This window comes from Zootoca vivipara, chromosome 7, assembly GCF_963506605.1.
Source record: "Zootoca vivipara chromosome 7, rZooViv1.1, whole genome shotgun sequence".
Lineage (NCBI taxonomy): Eukaryota > Metazoa > Chordata > Lepidosauria > Squamata > Lacertidae > Zootoca > Zootoca vivipara.
Genome location: NC_083282.1, coordinates 95,699,825 through 95,719,188, shown reverse-complemented (window position 1 = coordinate 95,719,188; position 19,364 = coordinate 95,699,825). Strand labels below are relative to the sequence as shown.

The window sequence follows — 19,364 nt, the reverse complement described above, 5'->3', positions numbered from 1 at the left end:
AGACATACCTCCATGCCGTGTATGAAAACTAACACCCTCCTTATGGCCACTACTGGCAGTAAGATGTTGCAGAATTAGACTGAGATCCTATTTAAATGACTGGATTTTAAAAGCGAGACCGTTGAGCGCCCCAGCCAGCCAGCGGGGCCTGGAAGCGGCTGCTGTTGTAGTGGCGAGTGCACAGAGCACCCAAGCCAGCGGCCTGGCCTCTTCCTGGCCCAGCCGAGGAGGCCTGCCGCCCCGCCGCCCGGAACCGGCTGCTGCAGAGCAGAGTGCTCCACAGTGCCAAGTGCTCAGAGCGCCCAGCAGTGCCGGGCGGAGCGCTGAGCCAGCGGCTTGGCCTCTTCCTGGCCCAGCCGAGCGCCCAGCAGCGCCCTGAACTATAAAGACATCCCCTGAAAATAAGACACCGTGTGTTTTTTTGAGGGGAAAAAAGTTATAAGACGGTGTCTTAAAAGGGGGGAAACACGGTAGTTGTTTATTTCCTTGACATCTGAAGGGAGGGGGTTCCACAGGGTGAGGGCCGCTACTGAGAAGGCCCTCTGCCTGGTTCCCTGTAACCTCACATCTCGCAGGGAGGGAACTGCCAGAAGGCTATCAGAAGTGGACTCTGGTGTCCAGGGTGGAGATACTCCTTCAGGTATACTGGGCACCAACACTTTGAATTGTGCTCGGAAAAGAACTAGGAGCCAATGGAGATCTTTCAAGACCGGTGTTATGTGGTCTCGGCGGCTGCTCCCAGTCACCAGTCTAGCTGCCGCATTCTGGATTAGTTGTAGTTTCAGGGTCACCTTCAAAAGTAGCCCCATGTAGAGCACATTGCAGTACTAGTCCAAGCGGGAGATAATCAGAGCATGTTATCTAGCTGGGCATGTGTGTTCCTGCTTGGCCCTCTCTCTCTCTCTCTCTCTCTCTCTCTCTCTCTCTCTCTCTCTCTCTCTCTCTCTCTCTCTCTCTCTCCTTCTTGGAGGTTTCGTGCCCCTTTCCCCCCACTTCCCTGGTCCTGCCATCTCCTGCCGTTGAAGTGGCAGAACATCTGCTCTGCATTCAGAAGGTCCTTGTGCTAAGAGGAGCCTGATGGATCAGGCCCAGGGCCCATCTAGCCCAGCCTCTTGTCCCCGCAGTGCCCAGCCGGATGGGAAACCCGCAAGCAGGATTCGAACACAGGTGCAGCCCTTGCCCCTCCTGTGAAAGGTCCTGCTGGAGGAGTGTCGGGAGGGGCAGAATGGGGGAGAAGCCAAAGGAATTATTTGCCTCCGATGCTCCTCACTGTAGGAGGCATTGGGTGGAGGCGACGGCCTTGTTTGTGGAAGGACAAAGGCGAGATTCTCATCTGGACGTTGTAATATGTTGAGCCTGGGGCTGCCCCTGGAAACTTCATAGAATCATAGAGTTGGAAGAGACCACAAGGGCCATCCAGTCCCCCTGCCAAGCAGGAAACACCACCAACAGGATTGTTTGTTTGCTTGGTGGAGATGGTAGCTGGTCCACAGAACCCCAGTTCTCAGCAGCATCCACTGGTTTTGAATGCCACATGCCGGACCCCTAAAGCTCTCCGGAGATGGGGGTGGCTCTGCTACCTGTGATGAGGTTGTCTCCTGGGAGGCACAGAGCCTTTTCAGTGGAGGCTCCCGGACTTTGCTGCGCCTTCCCTAATGAGGAGCATGATCTGCCTGGCCAGACTGTTGTTCCCTCCAGGGCTCCCGACAAAGTCTTGTCTGTGTCCTTTAACCTGCTTGTGCCTCTAACTAGAGATGCTTCCAAGGAGGGAGCCTGGGTCCTCCCTGGCCAATTCAGCCACAACCGGAGTGTCTTGTAAGCCTCTGCTGGGAGCTTTTCTTTCCCAATAAGCCCTGTATGGAGATGGAGACGGTTGTTCCCTGTTAACCTGCAGCTGCCTTAATCTTGTGCATTTCCAAACTGTGTTATTTGATGAAAGTCTTTATGCGTGTGTCTTGTTGCCTTGTTTGCATTCTGCATTTTCGTCTTGCTATAAGCTGCTTTGAGGGGCCTTTGGGCCAAAAAGAATAAAATCCAAACAGACAAGCAAACAAACTGGAGGCAAATTCACAATTGACTTGCAGGGTCCAGATGGCACCCACCTGTGGGCTCTTGCCACCGAAAGTGGCCTCCCAGCCCAAGGTGCGAAGAGAGCCACCCCTACGCTGTTTCTCCAAAAGGGCTCCTGGGGTCTCTGCAAGCCAGCCAGGAGAAGGGAGCCCAAGTCTGCCACAGGCAAATGGGGGAGGCCTTTTCCCAGCACCTAAAGGAGCGAGACTCGCTGCCCAGGGGAAGAGCCAGTCCTGCCTCATTGACCATTCTCTGAGCAGCAAGCAGATGGATTGGAAAGATCTGGCGGAAGCGTGTGCCAGAGTTCCTCGCAAAGGACTTTCACAGGACAGGCCATTGCATGGAGCAGTAAGCGGCTAGAAGCAGGACGTGGAGAGAGAGTCTGACTCCCAGGCCATTGTGGGAGGGGGCACTATTAGGGGATGGGACTCAAAACAGAAAGGGTGGCACCATACCTGTGCCGTACTTTGGATTCTTCTACGTGGCTAAACAATGGAACTCCCTCCCACCGGAGGCAGGGATAGCATCCAACCTGGACAGATTTAAAAGAGGATTTGACAAACGGATGGAGGAGGAGAGGGCTATTGATGTTTCCTAGCCAGGATGGCTCCATCCTGCCTCCACGGTTGGAGGCAGCGATGCTTCTGAATCCCAGTTGCTGGAAACCGCAGGAGGGGAGAGTTGCTCTTGGGCTCAGATCCTGCTTGCGGGCTTTTCACAGACCGTGAGAACTAGGCTGGACTAGGTGGGACCTTGGTCCGAACCAGCAGAATTCCTCTTATATTCTTACAAGGTTCTGTCTCCTGCATCTCAAGAAGGGTCTTGTTTTATCTGATGATATATTTAAATGCTTATTGGTTGCTCTCCTGTCATGCCTCGCAGAGCGGCACGCAAAATGCCATAAAAATGCCAGATCTACAGCAGCACATTCGTAAAAGCTGAGCAGAAAAGTCTTTCCCTCAGAGGTTTTCACCTGGTGCTGGAAAGAGAGTCTTACTAACGCGGTGCTTGCACGCTCTTTTTCAAAGCCTTTTAATCCCGCTCTTCAGCTGCAGAGGCCACCGCAAGGAAGTCCCTGCTCCCGAGATCCCGCCTTCCTTGCCTGACTTCAGAGGGGAAGGAGGGATTGGGAGACGCTGAGTCCCACTGTTTTCCTGGCTAGGCAGGTTCTCGTGGGCACTCTGCTTTCTCCTCAGCCCAGATCAACTTGTGACTCCTCCTCATGGCTTCATCTCGATTTTTAATGGCAGAGGGGACAAGATGGTGGCTTTGCAGCAGCCTGCCAGGGGGCCAGGAGAGAGCTGCCCAGTGCTGCCCTCTGACATTGGCCCCATAGTGACTCCTCTAAGTCTCACAGGCCCTTCAGGAGGATCCCGTGATCCTCTGCATTGAGCTGCCGAGAGGTTGAGTGGAAGCAACAGGGTCACCCCCTGCCTGGAGAAGACCATCGGTCAGGGCAAACCAGGCTGCTGCCATCCCATCCCAGTTGCACCTTGATGGAAAGGGGTGCCTGGAGGGAGGTGGGGCACCAGAGTAGTGGGGTGGGAGGCATTTTGTCTCCAAGCCCTGTTGCTGTTCCCCCCATGCCATGAGATGCTGGCTAGGCTTTGTTTTTTGGGGGTGGGGTGCCTGCCTTGGGCCTTGTCTTGTTCCTGCAAATCCCCCTGATTGATTTAGATAAAAGCAAGAGAGAAACTCTCTATTAGTGAACGGCAAACAGAGGAGAAAAAGCTTCGAGTCAACCAAATCCTTCGCAAGCACCAGCTAAACCGTCTCTGGGGGACGTGAGTCAGACCACAGGCAGCACAGAGCCAGGCAAAGCTGGGGATAAAAAAGCCGTCGTGAGGGGAAGCAGCAACAGTTGCCCCCCCCCCCGGCACTGCTGTGTGTTGCCCAGCTGGCAGGGCTGGTGGCTGGCAGGGTCCTGGCAGGAGGCAGGGGCTCTTAATAATGATAATGATAATAATAATAATAATAATAATAATAATAATAATAATAATAATAATTTATTTATACCACGCCCATCTGGCTGGGTTTCCCCAGCCACTCTGGGCGGCTTACAACAGAAAAATGAAATAAAACAATTAAACATTAAAAGCCTCCCTAAACAGGGCTGCCTTCAGATGTATTCTAAAAATCTGGTAGCTTTTTATTCGCATAGATTTGCATAGATATAGACAATGGTCATGATTTATAAGATTGGATGTTTTTGTGTTACACTGTTGCCATTTATGCCTTTGTTCTATGTCATGTTTTAAATTGATTAATAAACATGCTTTTTTAAAAATAAAAAAATAAAAAAAATAAAAATAAATAAAATAAAAATCTGGTAGCTGTTTTTCTCTTTGACATCTGATGGGAGGGCGTTCCACAGGACAGGCGCCACTACCAAGAAGGCCCTCTGCCTGGTTCCCTGTAACTTGGCTTCTCGCAGTGAGGGAACCGCCAGAAGGCGCTCGGTGCTGGACCTCAGTGTCCGGGCAGAACGATGGAGGTGGAGACGCTCCTTCAGGTATACTGGACCAAGGCCGTTTAGGGCTTTAAAGGTCAGCACCAATACTTTGAATTGTGCTCGGAAACGTACTGGGAGCCAATGTAGATCTTTCAAGACCGGTGTTATGTGGTCTCGGCGGCCGCTCCCAGTCACCAGTCTAGCTGCCGCATTCTGGATTAGTTGTAGTTTCTGGGTCACCTTCAAAGGTAGCCCCACGTAGAGCGCATTGCAGTAGTCCAAGCGGGAGATAACTAGAGCATGCACCACTCTTGCTAGACAGTCTGCAGGCAGGTAGGGTCTCAGCCTGCGTATCAGATGGAGCTGATAGACAGCTGCCCTGGACACGGAGTTGACCTGTGCCTCCATGGACAGCTGTGAGTCTAAAATGACTCCCAGGCTGCGCACCTGGTCCTTCAGGGGCACAGTTACCCCATTCAGGACCAAGGAGTCCTCCACACCAGCCTGCCCCCTGTCCCCCGAAAACAGTACTTCTGTCTTGTCAGGATTCAACCTCAATCTGTTAGCCGCCATCCCTCCTTGCAGCTCAGGCTGTTGTAGTGCGAAGCAAGAGGGGGAACTGGCACTGGTCCACAAATTCAGAGGTTGGGCTTCAAGCAAGAAGGGAAGGGCTTCTGGATCCTGGCCCCACTGGGACATCTCTTAGCTTCCCTTTGCACTTGGGGGGAGAGGACAGATCCTGCCCAATGAATAGGCATGGCATTTTGGTCCTCCGGTTTGCCTACAGAGCGGCTCAGGAAGTCCTCAGAGAATCACAGAATAGTAGAGGGACCCTTAAGGGCCATCTAGTCCAGCCCCCTGCCAGGCCGGAATCTCGGTGAGCATCCCTGGCAGATGAGCACCCAACCTCTGCTGAAGAACCTCCCAGGAAGGAGAGCCCACCGCCTTCTGAGGAAGGGAGGAGACACCCCCCACACCTGCTCTAGCCATGATTTTATCAGCCGGCTTCTGAAGGTGTCCGAGTAACACTCTCCTGGTCTGATGACCAATGCCCATTCACCACTTGGAAGAGCTCCGCCGGACACCTGCTTGAGGATGCAGAGGTGCCAGAGAAGTTCAAAGGCTCCCTCAAGGCAAATCTGAAAAAATGTAGTATAAACACCAACAACTGGGAGACACTGGCCCTCGAGCGCTCCAACTGGAGAACAGGCTTTACCAAAGGTGTCATGGGCTTTGAAGACACTCGAACTCAGGACGCAAGGGAGAAACACACTAAGAGGAAGGCACGCTTGGCAAATCCACACCGTGATCAACTCCTGCCTGGAAACCAATGTCCCCACTGTGGAAGGACGTGTGGATCCAGAATTGGCATCCACAGTCACTTACGGACCCATTGTTAAAACCGTGTTTATGGAAGACAATCTTACTCGCTATGAGTGAGAAGGAGGAGGAGGAGGAGGAGGAGGAGGAGGAGGAGGAGGAGGAGGAGGAGGAGGAGGAGAAGAAGAAGAAGAAGAAGAAGAAGAAGAAGAAGAAGACGAAGAAGAAGAAGAAGAAGAAGAAGAAGAAGAAGCAGCAGCCAGAGAGGTGAGCTCCATTCGTCACATGACAGATGGTAGGCATGGTGGTCCTGTCAGGTTCAAGCCGAGGCTGGCACTGCAGCCAGGGGTTCCTCTCCAGAGCCAGCCGCATCTGGCTGAGCCTCCACAGGACTCTGGGAGGGGAGAGGTGGTCCCTCTTCTGGCCTCCAGCACTTGCGTCTGTGTGTTTGCCTTGTGCATCTGTTGTTGTTTAGTCGTGTCCGACTCTTCGTGACCCCATGGACCAGAGCACGCCAGGCACTCCTGTCTTGCACTGCCTCCTGCAGTTTGGTCAAACTCATGTTCGTAGCTTCGAGAACACTGTCCAACCATCTCGTCCTCTGACGTCCCCTTCTCCTAGTGCCCTCAATCTTTCCCAACATCAGGGTCTTTTCCAGGGAGTCTTCTCTTCTCACGGGGTGGCCAAAGTATTGGAGCCTCAGCTTCAGGATCTGTCCTTCCAGGGAGCACTCAGGGCTGATTTCCTTCAGAATGGATAGGTTTGATCTTCTTGCAGTCCATGGGACTCTCAAGAGTCTCCTCCAGCACCATAATTCAAAAGCATCAATTCTTCGGCGATCAGCCTTCTTTATGGTCCAGCTCTCACTTCCATACATCACTACTGGGAAAACCATAGCTTTAACTATACGGACCTTTGTCGGCAAGGTGATGTCTCTGCTTTTTAAGATGCTGTCTAGGTTTGTGCATCTATGGACCTGCATTTCATTTATGACACTTCTGACGCTTATAACCCTTGGATGGGTGTGGACTCTCCTTCCTCGGAGGTTTCCAAGCAGAGGTCCGAGAGACGTCTGTCAGGGATGCTACAGCTGTCCTTCCTGGACTAGATGACCGCCGGGTTCCCTTCCAACTGCAGTTCTATGATTCTTGCTCACTTGGCCGCATGGGGGGGTTGGGGGAGCCTTGCCTGGGTTGGGGGTGCCCTCTTGGGTTCAGCCCAGAGGCCCCAGACGGACCCTTCCGTGCTGCTCCCCCCCCGCCAGCGGATGCCCCCTTTCAGCAAGGAGAGAGAGAGAGGGAGACCAATTTGCTCTGACTTGTTAAGTTTTATTGCTTTGGGGGCCCTCCTGGTGTGCGCTGGAGAGGAGGTTGGGGGGGGGGGAGACCCTCTCTTTATCCACTTTACGTGCCTAATTATCTCTCTCGCTTGGGGGGAGGTGGGCTTCTGCAGCTCATTGCCAATGCTGAGGGTTTGTTTGCTTGTGAGTCTTGCGAGAGCCCCCCCCCCCAGCAAAGGCAGAGGCTGGGATTTTGGGGAGGAAGGAGAGAGCAGCGGGCTGCGAGATCGGGAGGTGTAATGCAGACGGAAAGTCAAGCAGCCGAGACTCACTTCCAAGCGGAAGGAGGGGAACCATCAACAGAGCACAACACCCCCCCCCCAAAAAAAACCACGGACAGGTGCCCCCTGTGACCAGTAGGGAGGGAGGCCAGAGAAGCTGGACGCAAAGATGGGCACAGCCCCCCCGGACTGTTTGCAAGCAGGAAGGTGGGTTGGGGGGGGGCTGGCTGAGAGAACCCCCGTTTTGCCCCTGGAAACCAGCCTGCAATGCCCAGGCCTGGGCGAATTGGGAAGTCTTCTTTCCCTGGCACCAAAAGGACCAGCAAACTCTTTCCAACCCCTCTATCAATGGTATTTAGCGCCTTACAAATTGAATTTCATATATAAATTAGGGTCGGATAAATGCTGGCGACGTGGATTAAATAAAGCAGATTACATACATATCTTCTGGAATGGTACTCAAATAGAAATATTCTGAAAATCTGTTCAGGCTAATGATCTCTGATATGATAGGATATCATATATAGTCTGACTTGGAACCTCAAGGATTTCTGCTTGGTTATCTAAAAGATGTCGTACTGGAAAATGATCAAGAAATAGCGTTCAACCTGAAAACTGCTTCTAAGATTATAATAGCTAAAAATGGGAGGGAAAGCATATCTCCTATGATATTGGAATGGACTGAGAAAATGTGGTCGAGAGTCACTACGATCAAGATACTGTAATCTATTATAAACCAGACTAACAGGTTAATGGAAAAATGTATTTCTTGTAATGTTTTAGAACAAGTTCAATACTGTAGCACAATTTCTTTATGCTTTATATTTCATTTATTTCCTTTCCTTAATAAATTATCATCGTTGTTGTTGTTTTGTTGTTGTTGTTGTTGGGTTTTTTTTATTATATTTTAAAAAGAGTACCAAGGTGGGTCCAGGCCAGGGCCACCAACTCATGGGGACCGAGCTCTCTAGCCCCAAAATATTTTTGGGAGGGACCTGGGGGCCCCAATGTCCCAAAAAATCAGGTGGTGCATGAGACCAAGGGCAGAGGTGCCTTTCTGCCCTTTGATGGGGGGTGGCAATACCGGTATTCCCACACAATTTTGGGTCCCTGTCTCTTTGCGGCCATTCTGGGTTAAGCCACGCCCCCATGGCAGCCATTTTGTGACTGGCGCCCACAGCCCTTTCTCCTCTTTTGCAAAGGGGTTCACTGGGGCAGCCGGTGCCCCGTGTGGTGAACGGCGGAACTGCAAGTGGCCAAAGGACACCTCCTCCTCCCCCCCCCCGCCCTAGATTGAGATGCCACCTTGAAGGCCGTGGGACGTCTCCCACTGACCAAAGGGGCTTCTTGGGTGGGAAGGGAAGGCGGTCCCTTTTCTGTGTACCCGGTTGTGGAATTGCCCCTCCCCAAGTGCCCTGGGGGGGGGGCAGTTGAGATATTCTGTGTTTCCTCGAATCTTTTGCTCCTTGCTTTCTGCCTCCTTGACCTGGTTTGCAAGTGGAGTCCATTGTGGCGATTTCTGAGTGGTGTGACAGGCAGCCTAGAGGTGGCTGTGGGGGTGGGAATCTAGCGGGGGGGGGAGACCTCTGTGGCTTCCAGCCCCCACCGTCAAGGACTGACCCAATGGAACGGAGGCAGGACTGGGGGTGGGCTTGGCATGGCAGGGGGAGAGAAGGGCAAGTCCCCCCCACTGCCCGATCAGACCGCCTCCTCCTCCTCCTCCTCCTCCTCCTCCTCCTCCTCCTCCTCCTCCTCCTCATTTATTTATTTATCACATTTCCCTACTGCCTTTTCCTCCACGGAGCTCAAGCTGACGTACATGGTCTCCCCCCCCACCCGCATTTCATCTTCACAACAGCCCTGTGAGGTAGGTTAGGCTGAGAGGCCGCCCAGGGAGATCTTCACAACCGTTTGGGGATTTGAACCTTGGTCTCCCAAGTCACTGTGCTGCCGTTACCCTACGAAGGAGTGACGCGACGCTCTGACCATTATGCCGCACTGCCTTCCAAAGCCGGTGCTCGCACAGAGGTGTGGGGCCTCTGGAGCTCCCTCCAGTTTGCCAGCCTTAAATCCCACCCCCAGCAGTGCATTTAGGCAACAGTTGGCAGGGGCCCTTTGGCATTTAATGGCACCTGGTTTTATGGCCGGTGCCATCTGTGTCTGTTTTCCTGCATGGTGTTTTTATTCTGTTTTAAACGGTTATGATCTTGCCATTTTAAAACTCTGCTGGCCGCCTCAAGAGGCTTTCTGACTGACAGGTGAGATGGGGGGGGCAGATCCTTCCCTGAGAGGCTGGGCCCACCTGAGCGATCCCTACCTGGCAGGGGCCCTGCCCACCTGCCCTCCTTCCTTACCTGGATGGGCAATGCCAGCTGGGGAGGCCTCTTTGCCTTCTCTCCCCCCCCCAATTTTGCCTTGTCAGTCTCTGGGCCATCAGCAGCCTTCCAGCCCCCTCCCCAACACCCCCCCTCCTGCTCCTCACGTCCAGGGGTCCCACTTTGGTCAAATTGAACATGATGTCAAATTAGACCCATTGCAGGGACACTCAGAGTGAAGCCCCCGGTTTAATGAGGCAGCGTTGAAAATCAATAACTTAATTGCAGCCGTTTGATGGACTTTTATCCAATTTGCACTCCCTCTGCCCCACCCCTCTACGTGTTGTGCATGAGGACCCTGGGCTCTGCCTGGGGGTGGAGGAGAGCAGGCTGGGCTGGGCTGGGCTGGGGAGAGAACCCCCACCCTATGGGCCCTGCCCTTCCACCCCCCAGGTGGCCTTGCACAGATCTGAGCCTGCAGGAAATTGTCCCGCCCAGGACAGAGGGAGGCTGTGTGCCTGTCTTGGTGGGGTAGGGGCTGCGGAAGTTGGGGGTCAGGGCTGCTGCTCACGTGGGGCTCTTTCTGTCCTCCCCCCCAGGGACATCGGTGATGCAGGTGATGGCATCCGATGCCGACGACCCCACCTACGGAAGCAGCGCCCGGGTGGTCTACAGCGTTCTCGAGGGCGAGCAACACTTCACGGTCGACAGCAGGACGGGTGAGTGCCAGGTGGAGGTGCTCGGGGCACTCGGGGGGGCAGCGAGAGGGGTAGGAGGGGGAGCTGGCTGTGTACAGGGGGTTGGGCTTTGACCACCAACTACCACCCCCTGGCTCTCCTGAAGCAGAAGCTGTCCCTCTGAAAATTGGGGGCAGCCAGGTAGCCTTGCAAATTGGATGCTGGGCTTGTGATGGGGGCAAGTTAACCTCTGGGTCTGTCCTGCTTCATTGGGGTGGGGGGCAAGCTGCAAGGAAGATCACCCAAGAACGCCAGCCTGGCAGGGGCATCTTTGGGGTTCTGCTGCTGCAGCTCTCCCTCTCATAGTTAAACGGTGGAACTGCCCGCCACAGGAGGCAATGATGCCCCCCCACCCCAAATCTGGATGGCTTTAAGAGAGGAGGGGACCAATTCATGGACAAGAGGATTGTCAATGGCCCACCTTATGCTTCTGAATCCCAGTTGCTGGAAACCACAGATGGAGAGAGTTGCTGCGTGAGGGTTTCCCGCCCCCCTCCTCCTCTGTGCCCACCTGTGTGAGTGCCAGGCAATCTCCCTGGGAGAGAGGGAGTGGCTGGCATTAGGAGAGCAGCCGTGGGCATCTGCACCCAGCGGGGAGTCCGGAAATGTCAGGCTGGGCCGGCTGGGCCCCCCTTGGAGGAGGGGCGCTGACCCTTCCTGGGTGCAGGGGGGGGGGCCCTGGCACTCTGAAGGGGCACAAAGGCTCCCCCCTGCCAGGCTCTCCAGCAGTGGCTTTGTTAGCGCTGGGCCTTTGATTAAAGGCAACACTTTAAATTAAGGATCGCTTTATAAATGCTCTATTAATATTTGATGGGCGAGCGGTGGAACCCGCTCCATCCTTTAATAACTTCTAATAAAGGCCCGCTGTAAAAGGGACCTGCGATAAATCCCCAGCAGATGATCCCGTGACGGCCCGTTTGGACGGAGGGGGGAATGCGGAGGGGGCCTCGCGCACTCACTCACTCGCTTCCCTGGGCCTGGGGGTAGGGGGAGACTCGGAAAAGGGGCCGCTGGACCCCATGGCAGTGGCTGTGAGGCCACCTGGGGTGAGGAGCAGCCAACAGGGCCTGAGCTCAGGATCCCAGCATCCTTGAATCATAGAATCATAGAGTTGGAAGAGACCACAAGGGCCATCCAGTCCAACCCCCTGCCAAGCAGGAAACACCATCAAAGCATTCCTGACAGATGGCTGTCAAGCCTCTGCTTAAAGACCTCCAAAGAAGGAGACTCCACCACACTCCTTGGCAGCAAATTCCACTGCCAAACAGCTCTTACTGTCAGGAAGTTCTTCCTAATGTTTAGGTGGAATTTTCTTTCTTGTAGTTTGAATCCGTTGCTCCGTGTCCGCTTCTCTGGAGCAGCAGAAAACAACCTTTCTCCCTCCTCTATATGACATCCTTTCATATATTTGAACATGGCTATCATACCACCCCTTAACCTTCTCTTCTCCAGGCTAAACATACCCAGCTCCCTAAGCCGTTCCTCATAAGGCATCGTTTCCAGGCCTTTGACCATTTTGGTTGCCCTCCTCTGGACACGTTCCAGCTTGTCAGTATCCTTCTTGAACTGTGGTGCCTGGAACTGGACACAGTACTCCAGGTGAGGTCTGACCAGAGCAGAATACAGTGGTATTGAAACCTAGAAACCTTGAAACCTAGAAACGGCCAGCCAGGCTTCCTTGGGGCATCCATGGGGCTCGAGTGTCTCTCCATTCATCCACCCCCCTTTGCTTCTTTCCGTCCTCAAGCTGAGTGGTGAGTTTCAATGTGTGGTGATGCGTCAGATTCACAGGCCAACCCACTCAGGCTATTCCTGGGCAAGCAGCTGCCTTTGCCCACACCTCTCAAAGCCCCCTCTTGCCAAGGGAGCTACGGCGCCTCCCAAAGGTCAAGGTCCCCGAGGATCCTCTGGAGGAGGCCGGTTCTCTGCTTGGAAACGGGAGCCATGCTTTTTCTCTGGCTGCCACAGGAGTCCACCTTCAGAAGTCTTCTTTCCCACATGGCAACCTTGGTCTGTTTCTGGGCAGGAGATGCTTCCCCTGTCTGCCTGCAGGAGGCGCTATGGAGGGTGGGGGCAGGTACTGCAGGAATTATTTGTGTGAGATGGAGACCTACTCCTTCCTCCCCTCCCTCACCCAGGGGTCTCTGCCGCTCCTAACTTGGGCTGGCCCAGAGGAGGGGGCTTCTCCCTTGGCTGCCTGGGTTTCTTCACCCCCAGCCTGCTGGCATCCTGGCATCCCGCGAAAGCCCTTCGGAAGTGAGCTGGCTTCTGCAACCACTTCTCTCCCCCCCCCCTTGAGTTTGGCATCAAGAGCCCTCCTCTGAGCCACGGTGGTCCAGGAGCAGGATGCCAACTTGCGCTGCCTTGGGTGGTGTAGGAGCTGAAAGAGCCACTGGGGAGACGTTTGTCCTGCCGAGGGCAGAGGCCACGGAAGCCCTCCACCCCCCAATTCCGGCCGGGTCCCGTCATGCACCTGGCAAGCTGCTCTGCATGGCAATTCCTTCCTGTGCTTGGAGCATCAGGTTTAATTGCCCAGATCAGCAGCTTAACTTGCAGAGCCATCGTGATCATTAATGCTGTAAAAGGAGCCATAAAATCTGGCACCTTCATTTTTCGTAATATACGATAATGGAGAGCCGTTTGCTTTTCCTTTTTGACTTTGACCTGCTTTCTCCCTCGCCTGGCTCACACGAGGAGGACCAGGGGGGGAGCAGCCCTGGGTGCAAATGTCCTGCACAAGGCTTGGCGGGACGATGCGTGTCTTTGCACAAGCGCGGCTGGAGCAGAAAGGGAAAGGGCCTCCTGCCCAACCTTCTCCGAAAGGAAAGTTTGCAGGATCAGGCCAATGGGCTGTCTAGCCCAGCATCCTGTTCTCACCGTGGCCAAATGCCCGTAGGAACCCAGATAGACTTCCTCTGGACCTGGAGGTTCCATAAGAGAATATGAGGAGCCTGGCTGCTGGATCAGGCCAAAGGGGGACCATCTCATCCAGCCTTCTGTTCCCACAGTGGCCAACCAGATACCCCACTGGAAAACCTGCAAGCAGGATCCGACCCCAGAGCCCTCCCCCCTCCTGCGGTTTCCAGCAACTGGCATTCACAAGCATTTCGGCCTCCAACCACGGAGGGCAGAGTGGACACCCTGCCTTTGAGAGCTTCTTTCTCCTTCATGAATTTATCTCCTCCTCTTTCAAAGCCATCCAAGCTGGTGGCCCTCACTGCCTCTTGTGGCAGGGAGTTCCATAGGTGACCTCTGCTTTGTGCTTTCTTTGGTCTACCCTGAATCTCCCAGCATTCAGCTTGTTGGCACTGCCCAGCAAACCCTGCCTGGCGGGTCTTGGCACTGGGCCTCCCCCCTCCCAGTGCTGCTTCTGGGCAGAGGGAGGACCTGGCCTGGTGCCACAGGGTGTCTCCTCCTCAGGGCGAGGCTGAGGCAGCTGGGCTTGTCCGCTTCTGCAGGAGGAGGTGTCCGAGTCTGGCCAAGGGCACTGCCAGCACCTTCCACATAGAATCATAGAGTTGGAAGAGACCACAAGGGCCATCCAGTCCAACCCCCTGCCAAGCAGGAAACACCATCAAAGCATTCCTGACAGATGGCTGTCAAGCCTCTGCTTAAAGACCTCCAAAGAAGGAGACTCCACCACACTCCTTGGCAGCAAATTCCACTGTCGAACAGCTCTTACAGCTCTCAAACAGCCCACCCCAGGGGCTCTTGCCCAGAAGGGCTCCCAGGTGCACAGAGCCTTTGAACCCGGAGCGAGTCGCCTGCCTGCCTGCCACCTCCTTGGGAAATTAGGATGCATTTACGGATGTAAAGTGGAAATTAATCTTTAACGACCAGAGGGATTTGGGATTTGGCTTCGTTTTGTGCCATCTTAGGCGGAGTCCCCAGGCCCCATCTGTTAGGGGGTGGAGGGGGGAGAGGGGACCCCTGGGCTGAGAATCTGGCTCTGGAGAGGCCAACAGGTGGGGCCGCCACTCCTGCAGGAATCGGCACGCAAGGCAATTGGGTTCTCCTGCCAGGGGCCACTCTGTGAGGCTTCGAGGAACAGAGAATCCTAGAACATAGAGTTGGACGGGACCTCCAAGAGTAATCTAGTCCAACCCCCTGCAATGCAAGAATGAACTGAACCAGGATGAGGCCGCTTGGACTCAATGCTGGCTGCCTTGACTGGCCATGGGTGGCATTCAGGCCACGGGGATTCAGAAGCGTTGCTGCGGAGGCTGAGCAGAACCTTCCTGGCTGGGAGCCACTGAATTTGTCTGATCCTCTTTCATAGCCATCCAGGTTGGTGGCCATCTCTGCCTCCTGTGGCAGGGAGTTCCACAGGTTAACAATGCGCTGCGTGAAGCAGGACTGTTGGCTGTCCCAGGTTTGGGGGCAAATTCAGCCCTTGTGAGGCTCCTGGCAAGGCAGGTTGAAAGAAGAACAGCCCAGCAGTTTGCAGTTGTCCCCCCCCCCAATTTCCACAAACCTTGTGTGTGAGAGATTGGCACGGAGCCAAAGGCGGGGAGCTGGAATCACTCGTGCGAGGGGAGAAGTTATTTAAAAGAGAGGCGATTGGGTGTGGAGGGGGGGCTGTGGAGATAATGAAAGCCAGCAGACGCAGCTGCGCCCCCCCAACTCCCTGGGTTTCCTCTGACTCTTCTTGGCCTCGCAATGAGCCCAGAGTGTGTCATAGAATTGTAGAGGGCACCCCCAGGGTCATCTAGTCCAACCCCCTGCAATGTGAGGAGTGGCTGCTTGCGGGCAGAGATGCCCAATGAGGGGAGAAGCTGCATTTGTTAGAGTTCTCTCTTAGACGGCACCAGTGGAGAGGCAGGAGGTCGGCATATTCTGGGATGGATCTGGCCCCTGGCCTCTTTCTCCTTCCATGGGGATGTCATGGGAGGTGGGTCCAACTCTTCCTTGAACTGCATGCATAATTATGGGATGGAGTCCGACTGGTGGAAGGGTTTTTCCCAGGGCAGGAGTGGAAGCGGATGAGCCGGTGTCAGAGCAGGGTCCCTGTCAGCATCCCAGCGCCCCCCTCATTCTGCCCTGGTGCTGAGGCCTCGCTGGAGGGCCCTGGGCTCCCCTCCTGCTGGGAGGATGATGAGCTTCTGTCTCCGCCGAGCCCACCCCCCACCCCAGCGACATCCCTCTCATCACAGTGCTGCTGACAAGAATCATTTTCATTATAAAACGCTTCAGACCCTTTAATTAACGGAGCCGTTTCCATTCCAATGAGACGCCGCCTGGCTCTGGAGATGCAGCCACTTGCAGGAGCCAGGTGCAACTCCCTTCTGAACAGGAGAGGACTAGGGGAGATACAGGATCAGACCAGAGGTCCATTGAGTCCACAGGATCCAAGTGCAAGACTCCCTCCCCTCTCGTGGTTTCTGGCAACTGATATTTCTGCCTCCGCCAGTGGAGGAAGAGCAAAGCCATTCCATTTATCATCATCATCATTAGAATTAGAATTAGAATTTCTATACCACCCATCATCCAAAGATCACAGGGAGGTTCACAAAAATACATACCATACTAACAAACAGAAGCAATGCCCCCCCCCCCGGTTGTAAAGGCTATAGATTGTTTAATAAGCCAAAGGCCTGGGAGATGAGGAATGTTTCTGCCTGGCGCCATTTAAGGCTTTATAGGTCAAGAGCAGGTGGCGCTGTGGGTTAAACCACTGAGCCTAGGGCTTGCTGATCAGAAGGTCGGCGGTTCGAATCCCTGTGACGGGGTGAGCTCCCGTTGCTTGGTCCCAGCTCCTGCCAACCTACCGTAGCAGTTCAAAAGCACGTCAAAATGCAAGTAGATAAATAGGAACCGCTACAGACAGCGGGAAGGTAAACGGCGTTTCCATGTGCTGCTCTGGTTTGCCAGAAGTGGCTTTGTCATGCTGGCCACATGACCTGGAAGCTATACGCCGGCTCCCTCGGCCAATAATGCGAGATGAGCGCGCAACCCCAGAGTCGGTCACGACTGGACCTAATGGTCAGGGGTCCCTTTACCTTTAGGTCAAGAGCAGCACTCCTTTGAATTGGACACAGAAACTAACTGGTAGCCAGTGCAGTTGGACCAGAATCAGTGTCATATGCTCAAACCGTCTTGTTCCGGTGAGCAACCTGGCTGCCAAATTCTGCACCAGCTGAAGCTTCTGAACAGTCTTCAGGGGCAGCCCTATGTCTAGGACGTTGCAGTAATCCAATCCATCCTTGAGGTTCCCAGAGTTAAAACTCTCCCTGCAGGGGCTCAGCTGGGACACCAGGCGAAGCTGACGGAAGGTCTTCTGTGCCACTGAGGCCACCTCGGCCTCAAGTGACAGTAATGGATCCAGAAAGACCTGCTCCTTCAGAGGAAGGGTAACCCCGTCAAGAGCAGGTGACCTGCCACCCATCTGGCCTAGGGAATCCCCCACTAGCAGGGCCTCCGTCTTATCTGGCTTGAGCTTCAGTCTGTTGGCTCTCATCCACTCCATTCCCGAGGCAAGACACCAATCCAGCACTTCCAGTGCCTCACCTGCAGATGTCAAGGAGAAATAGAGCTGAGTGTCATCAGCATATTGCTCACAGCAGACTCCAAAATTCTGGATGACCCCACTCAGAGGTTTCATGGAGATCCTAAACATACCAGGGGTAGAACTGAGCCCTGGAGAATCCCCCATGGAAGACTCCATGGGGCCAAAGGGCACTCCCCTCTGGAAATGTCCATCCAAGTGGGACCAGAAGCACCGCAAAGTGGTGGCCGCACTCATCTTAGACAGTCACTCCAGAAGGAGACCCAGGTTGATGGTATCAAAAGCAGCAGAGAGGTCAGGGAGAATGAACAAGGACATCACACAGGGCAACCCAAGCAGTTTCTGTGCCAAAACCCGGGCCAAAAGCCCCCTTGAAATGGATCTGGAAAATCAGTTTCCTCCAAGATCTGGTCTGCAAGCACCCACTAAAGCAGGCATCCCCAAACTTCGGCCCTCCAGATGTTTTGGACTACAATTTCCATCTTCTCCGACCACTGGTCCTGTTAGCTAGGGATCATGGGAGTTGTAGGCCAAAACATCTGGAGGGCCGCAGTTTGGGGATGCCTGCACTAAAGAATCTTGCTCAAGAAGGAAAGATTTGCAACTCACCGGTAGTTAGATTTTCCGAATGCAGGGATGATTTCAAGCCGGCAGGGAGCACCCCTTCTCCTAAGCAGGCATTCCTCGCCATCACGGCCCAGCCAGGTGTCCCCTCCCAGCTGGTTTTGGGGTCTCCCTGAGCAGTCCAAGCCCCTTTCCCACATCCTTGAGCCTTACCATAGACTGTCCTCTGGACACTCTTTGAGGTGCATCTGCTGTAACAGCGGAGCCAGGATCCTGGTGGGTGCAAGTTTGCTTTCTCCTCAAGGTTCTCCTGCCTCCTTTGGGCCAGACTGTCAAGCGCCCTGCATGCCCGACCCAGCAAAACTCTGCCGGACGGCACAATAAGGATGCAGTGGAGGCAGCAAAGTACACCATCCCTGCCTCCTGGGGCAGGGAGTTCCATAGTTTAACTCTGCCTTGCTTGAAGAAGGACTTTCTTGTTGGTGCCCCGAATCTTCCAACTTTCCATTCCTTTGGATGCCCTGCATGCCAAGGGCTCTGCCACCCCGGATGCCAGTTCTGACCAGGAGGATCCTGCTCCCTTGGCCTTGGCCTGGCCCTCTTCCCAGCTCTCTCTCGTTCCTCCCGTCCCAGGAAGGCAGTGCCCCCCCTCACTCTCCCTGGTTCCCCAGCAGGGCAGCACCAGGTCTCCAGGCAGGCAGGCAGGCAAGTGCAGGAGGCCCTGCCTGCTGGTTCGGGAGGTACCGCCTGGCAGCCCTTTGCCTGCAGAAGCTCTCTTCCCATGCTCAGAGGCACACAGCTGCTGTGCCTTCAGATGGGCCAGGGATGAAGAAGAAGGCCTGGGACTTCCTGCATGTGGGAAGGCTTAGAGAGGAATGTAAGGAGCTGCTTCACATGGAGCCAAAGCCTTGGTCTGTCTAGCTCAGTGTTGTCTGTACTGACTGGCAGCAGCGGCTGCCAGAGATTGAACCTGAGACCTTCTGCATGTAAGGCAGCTGCTCTGGCCTTCCCCTCTCTCTGGAAAGGTGGCGCTGAGTCCGTCTGAGTCCCCTCTGCTTCTCTTTGCAAGCTCAGCCCCAGCAGGATGGGCAGCGAAGGGGGAGAGAGAGCTTTTTGCTGGGCTTTGCAACGTTTTGCATTGAGCAAGCAGTGTGCCCCCCTTGCTTCTCTCCCTCTTTCTGGTGGCAGGGAGGGCAGCCAGAGCTTTTGGGGTGAGGCGGAGGTAATTGCAGGGCACGGCGGCTGACAGCTGTCAGCCAGGGAGAGAGGCCAGGAGCGGCTTTGGGTCCAGCCGCCAGTGATGCCTCCTGACAATCAGCCCATCAGCGGCTGGATAATGAGCAGAGCCTTCGGGGCTGGCAAGCGTCTCCTGGGAAGAGCCGAGAGGCAGCAGTGGGGGGGGGGGAAGCCGTGCAGGCCTGGCCTCTCCAGTGCTCTGGCCCCCACATGGCTGCGCCCCCAAACCAGTCCCGGGGAAGTATTGAGCAACCGCCAGACTCCCTGCCCCAAATGCAAGGACTGGAGAGAGGCTCCCAGGAAGGACATTTCCCTGACAGCAGAGTGACCTTGTGGGACCCAGCGCCTTGGTCGGGGGGGCTTTCCAAGGGGGCTGGATCTGCAGCTCTACCCCATGCTAGAATCATGGGAGGGTAAGAGCCATGGGAGGGTCACGAGGCTCATCGAGTCCAACCCCCTGCCATGCTGGCAAAATCACTTCTCCCCACTTAGAGACAGTCTTCCTCCGATTCCCCCCCAGGACCCACAGCCTGTTTCCCCCAGTGGCAGTCAGGAAACAGGTGACTCTTGAACCTGGGGGAGGCTGCTGGGGGCCAGCGGAGTCC

General features: G+C 54.8%; 1 protein-coding gene across 1 annotated transcript in view; it reads left to right on the top strand.

Moving 5' to 3' along the window:
• Positions 1–19,364, top strand: part of CDH22 (cadherin 22) — a 58,357-nt gene that overhangs the window by 10,596 nt on the left and 28,397 nt on the right. Inside the window, exon 3 of the mRNA XM_035121988.2 lies at positions 10,317–10,436. Coding sequence (XP_034977879.2) covers positions 10,317–10,436 — 120 coding nt within the window. The remainder of the gene's footprint in view (positions 1–10,316; positions 10,437–19,364) is intronic.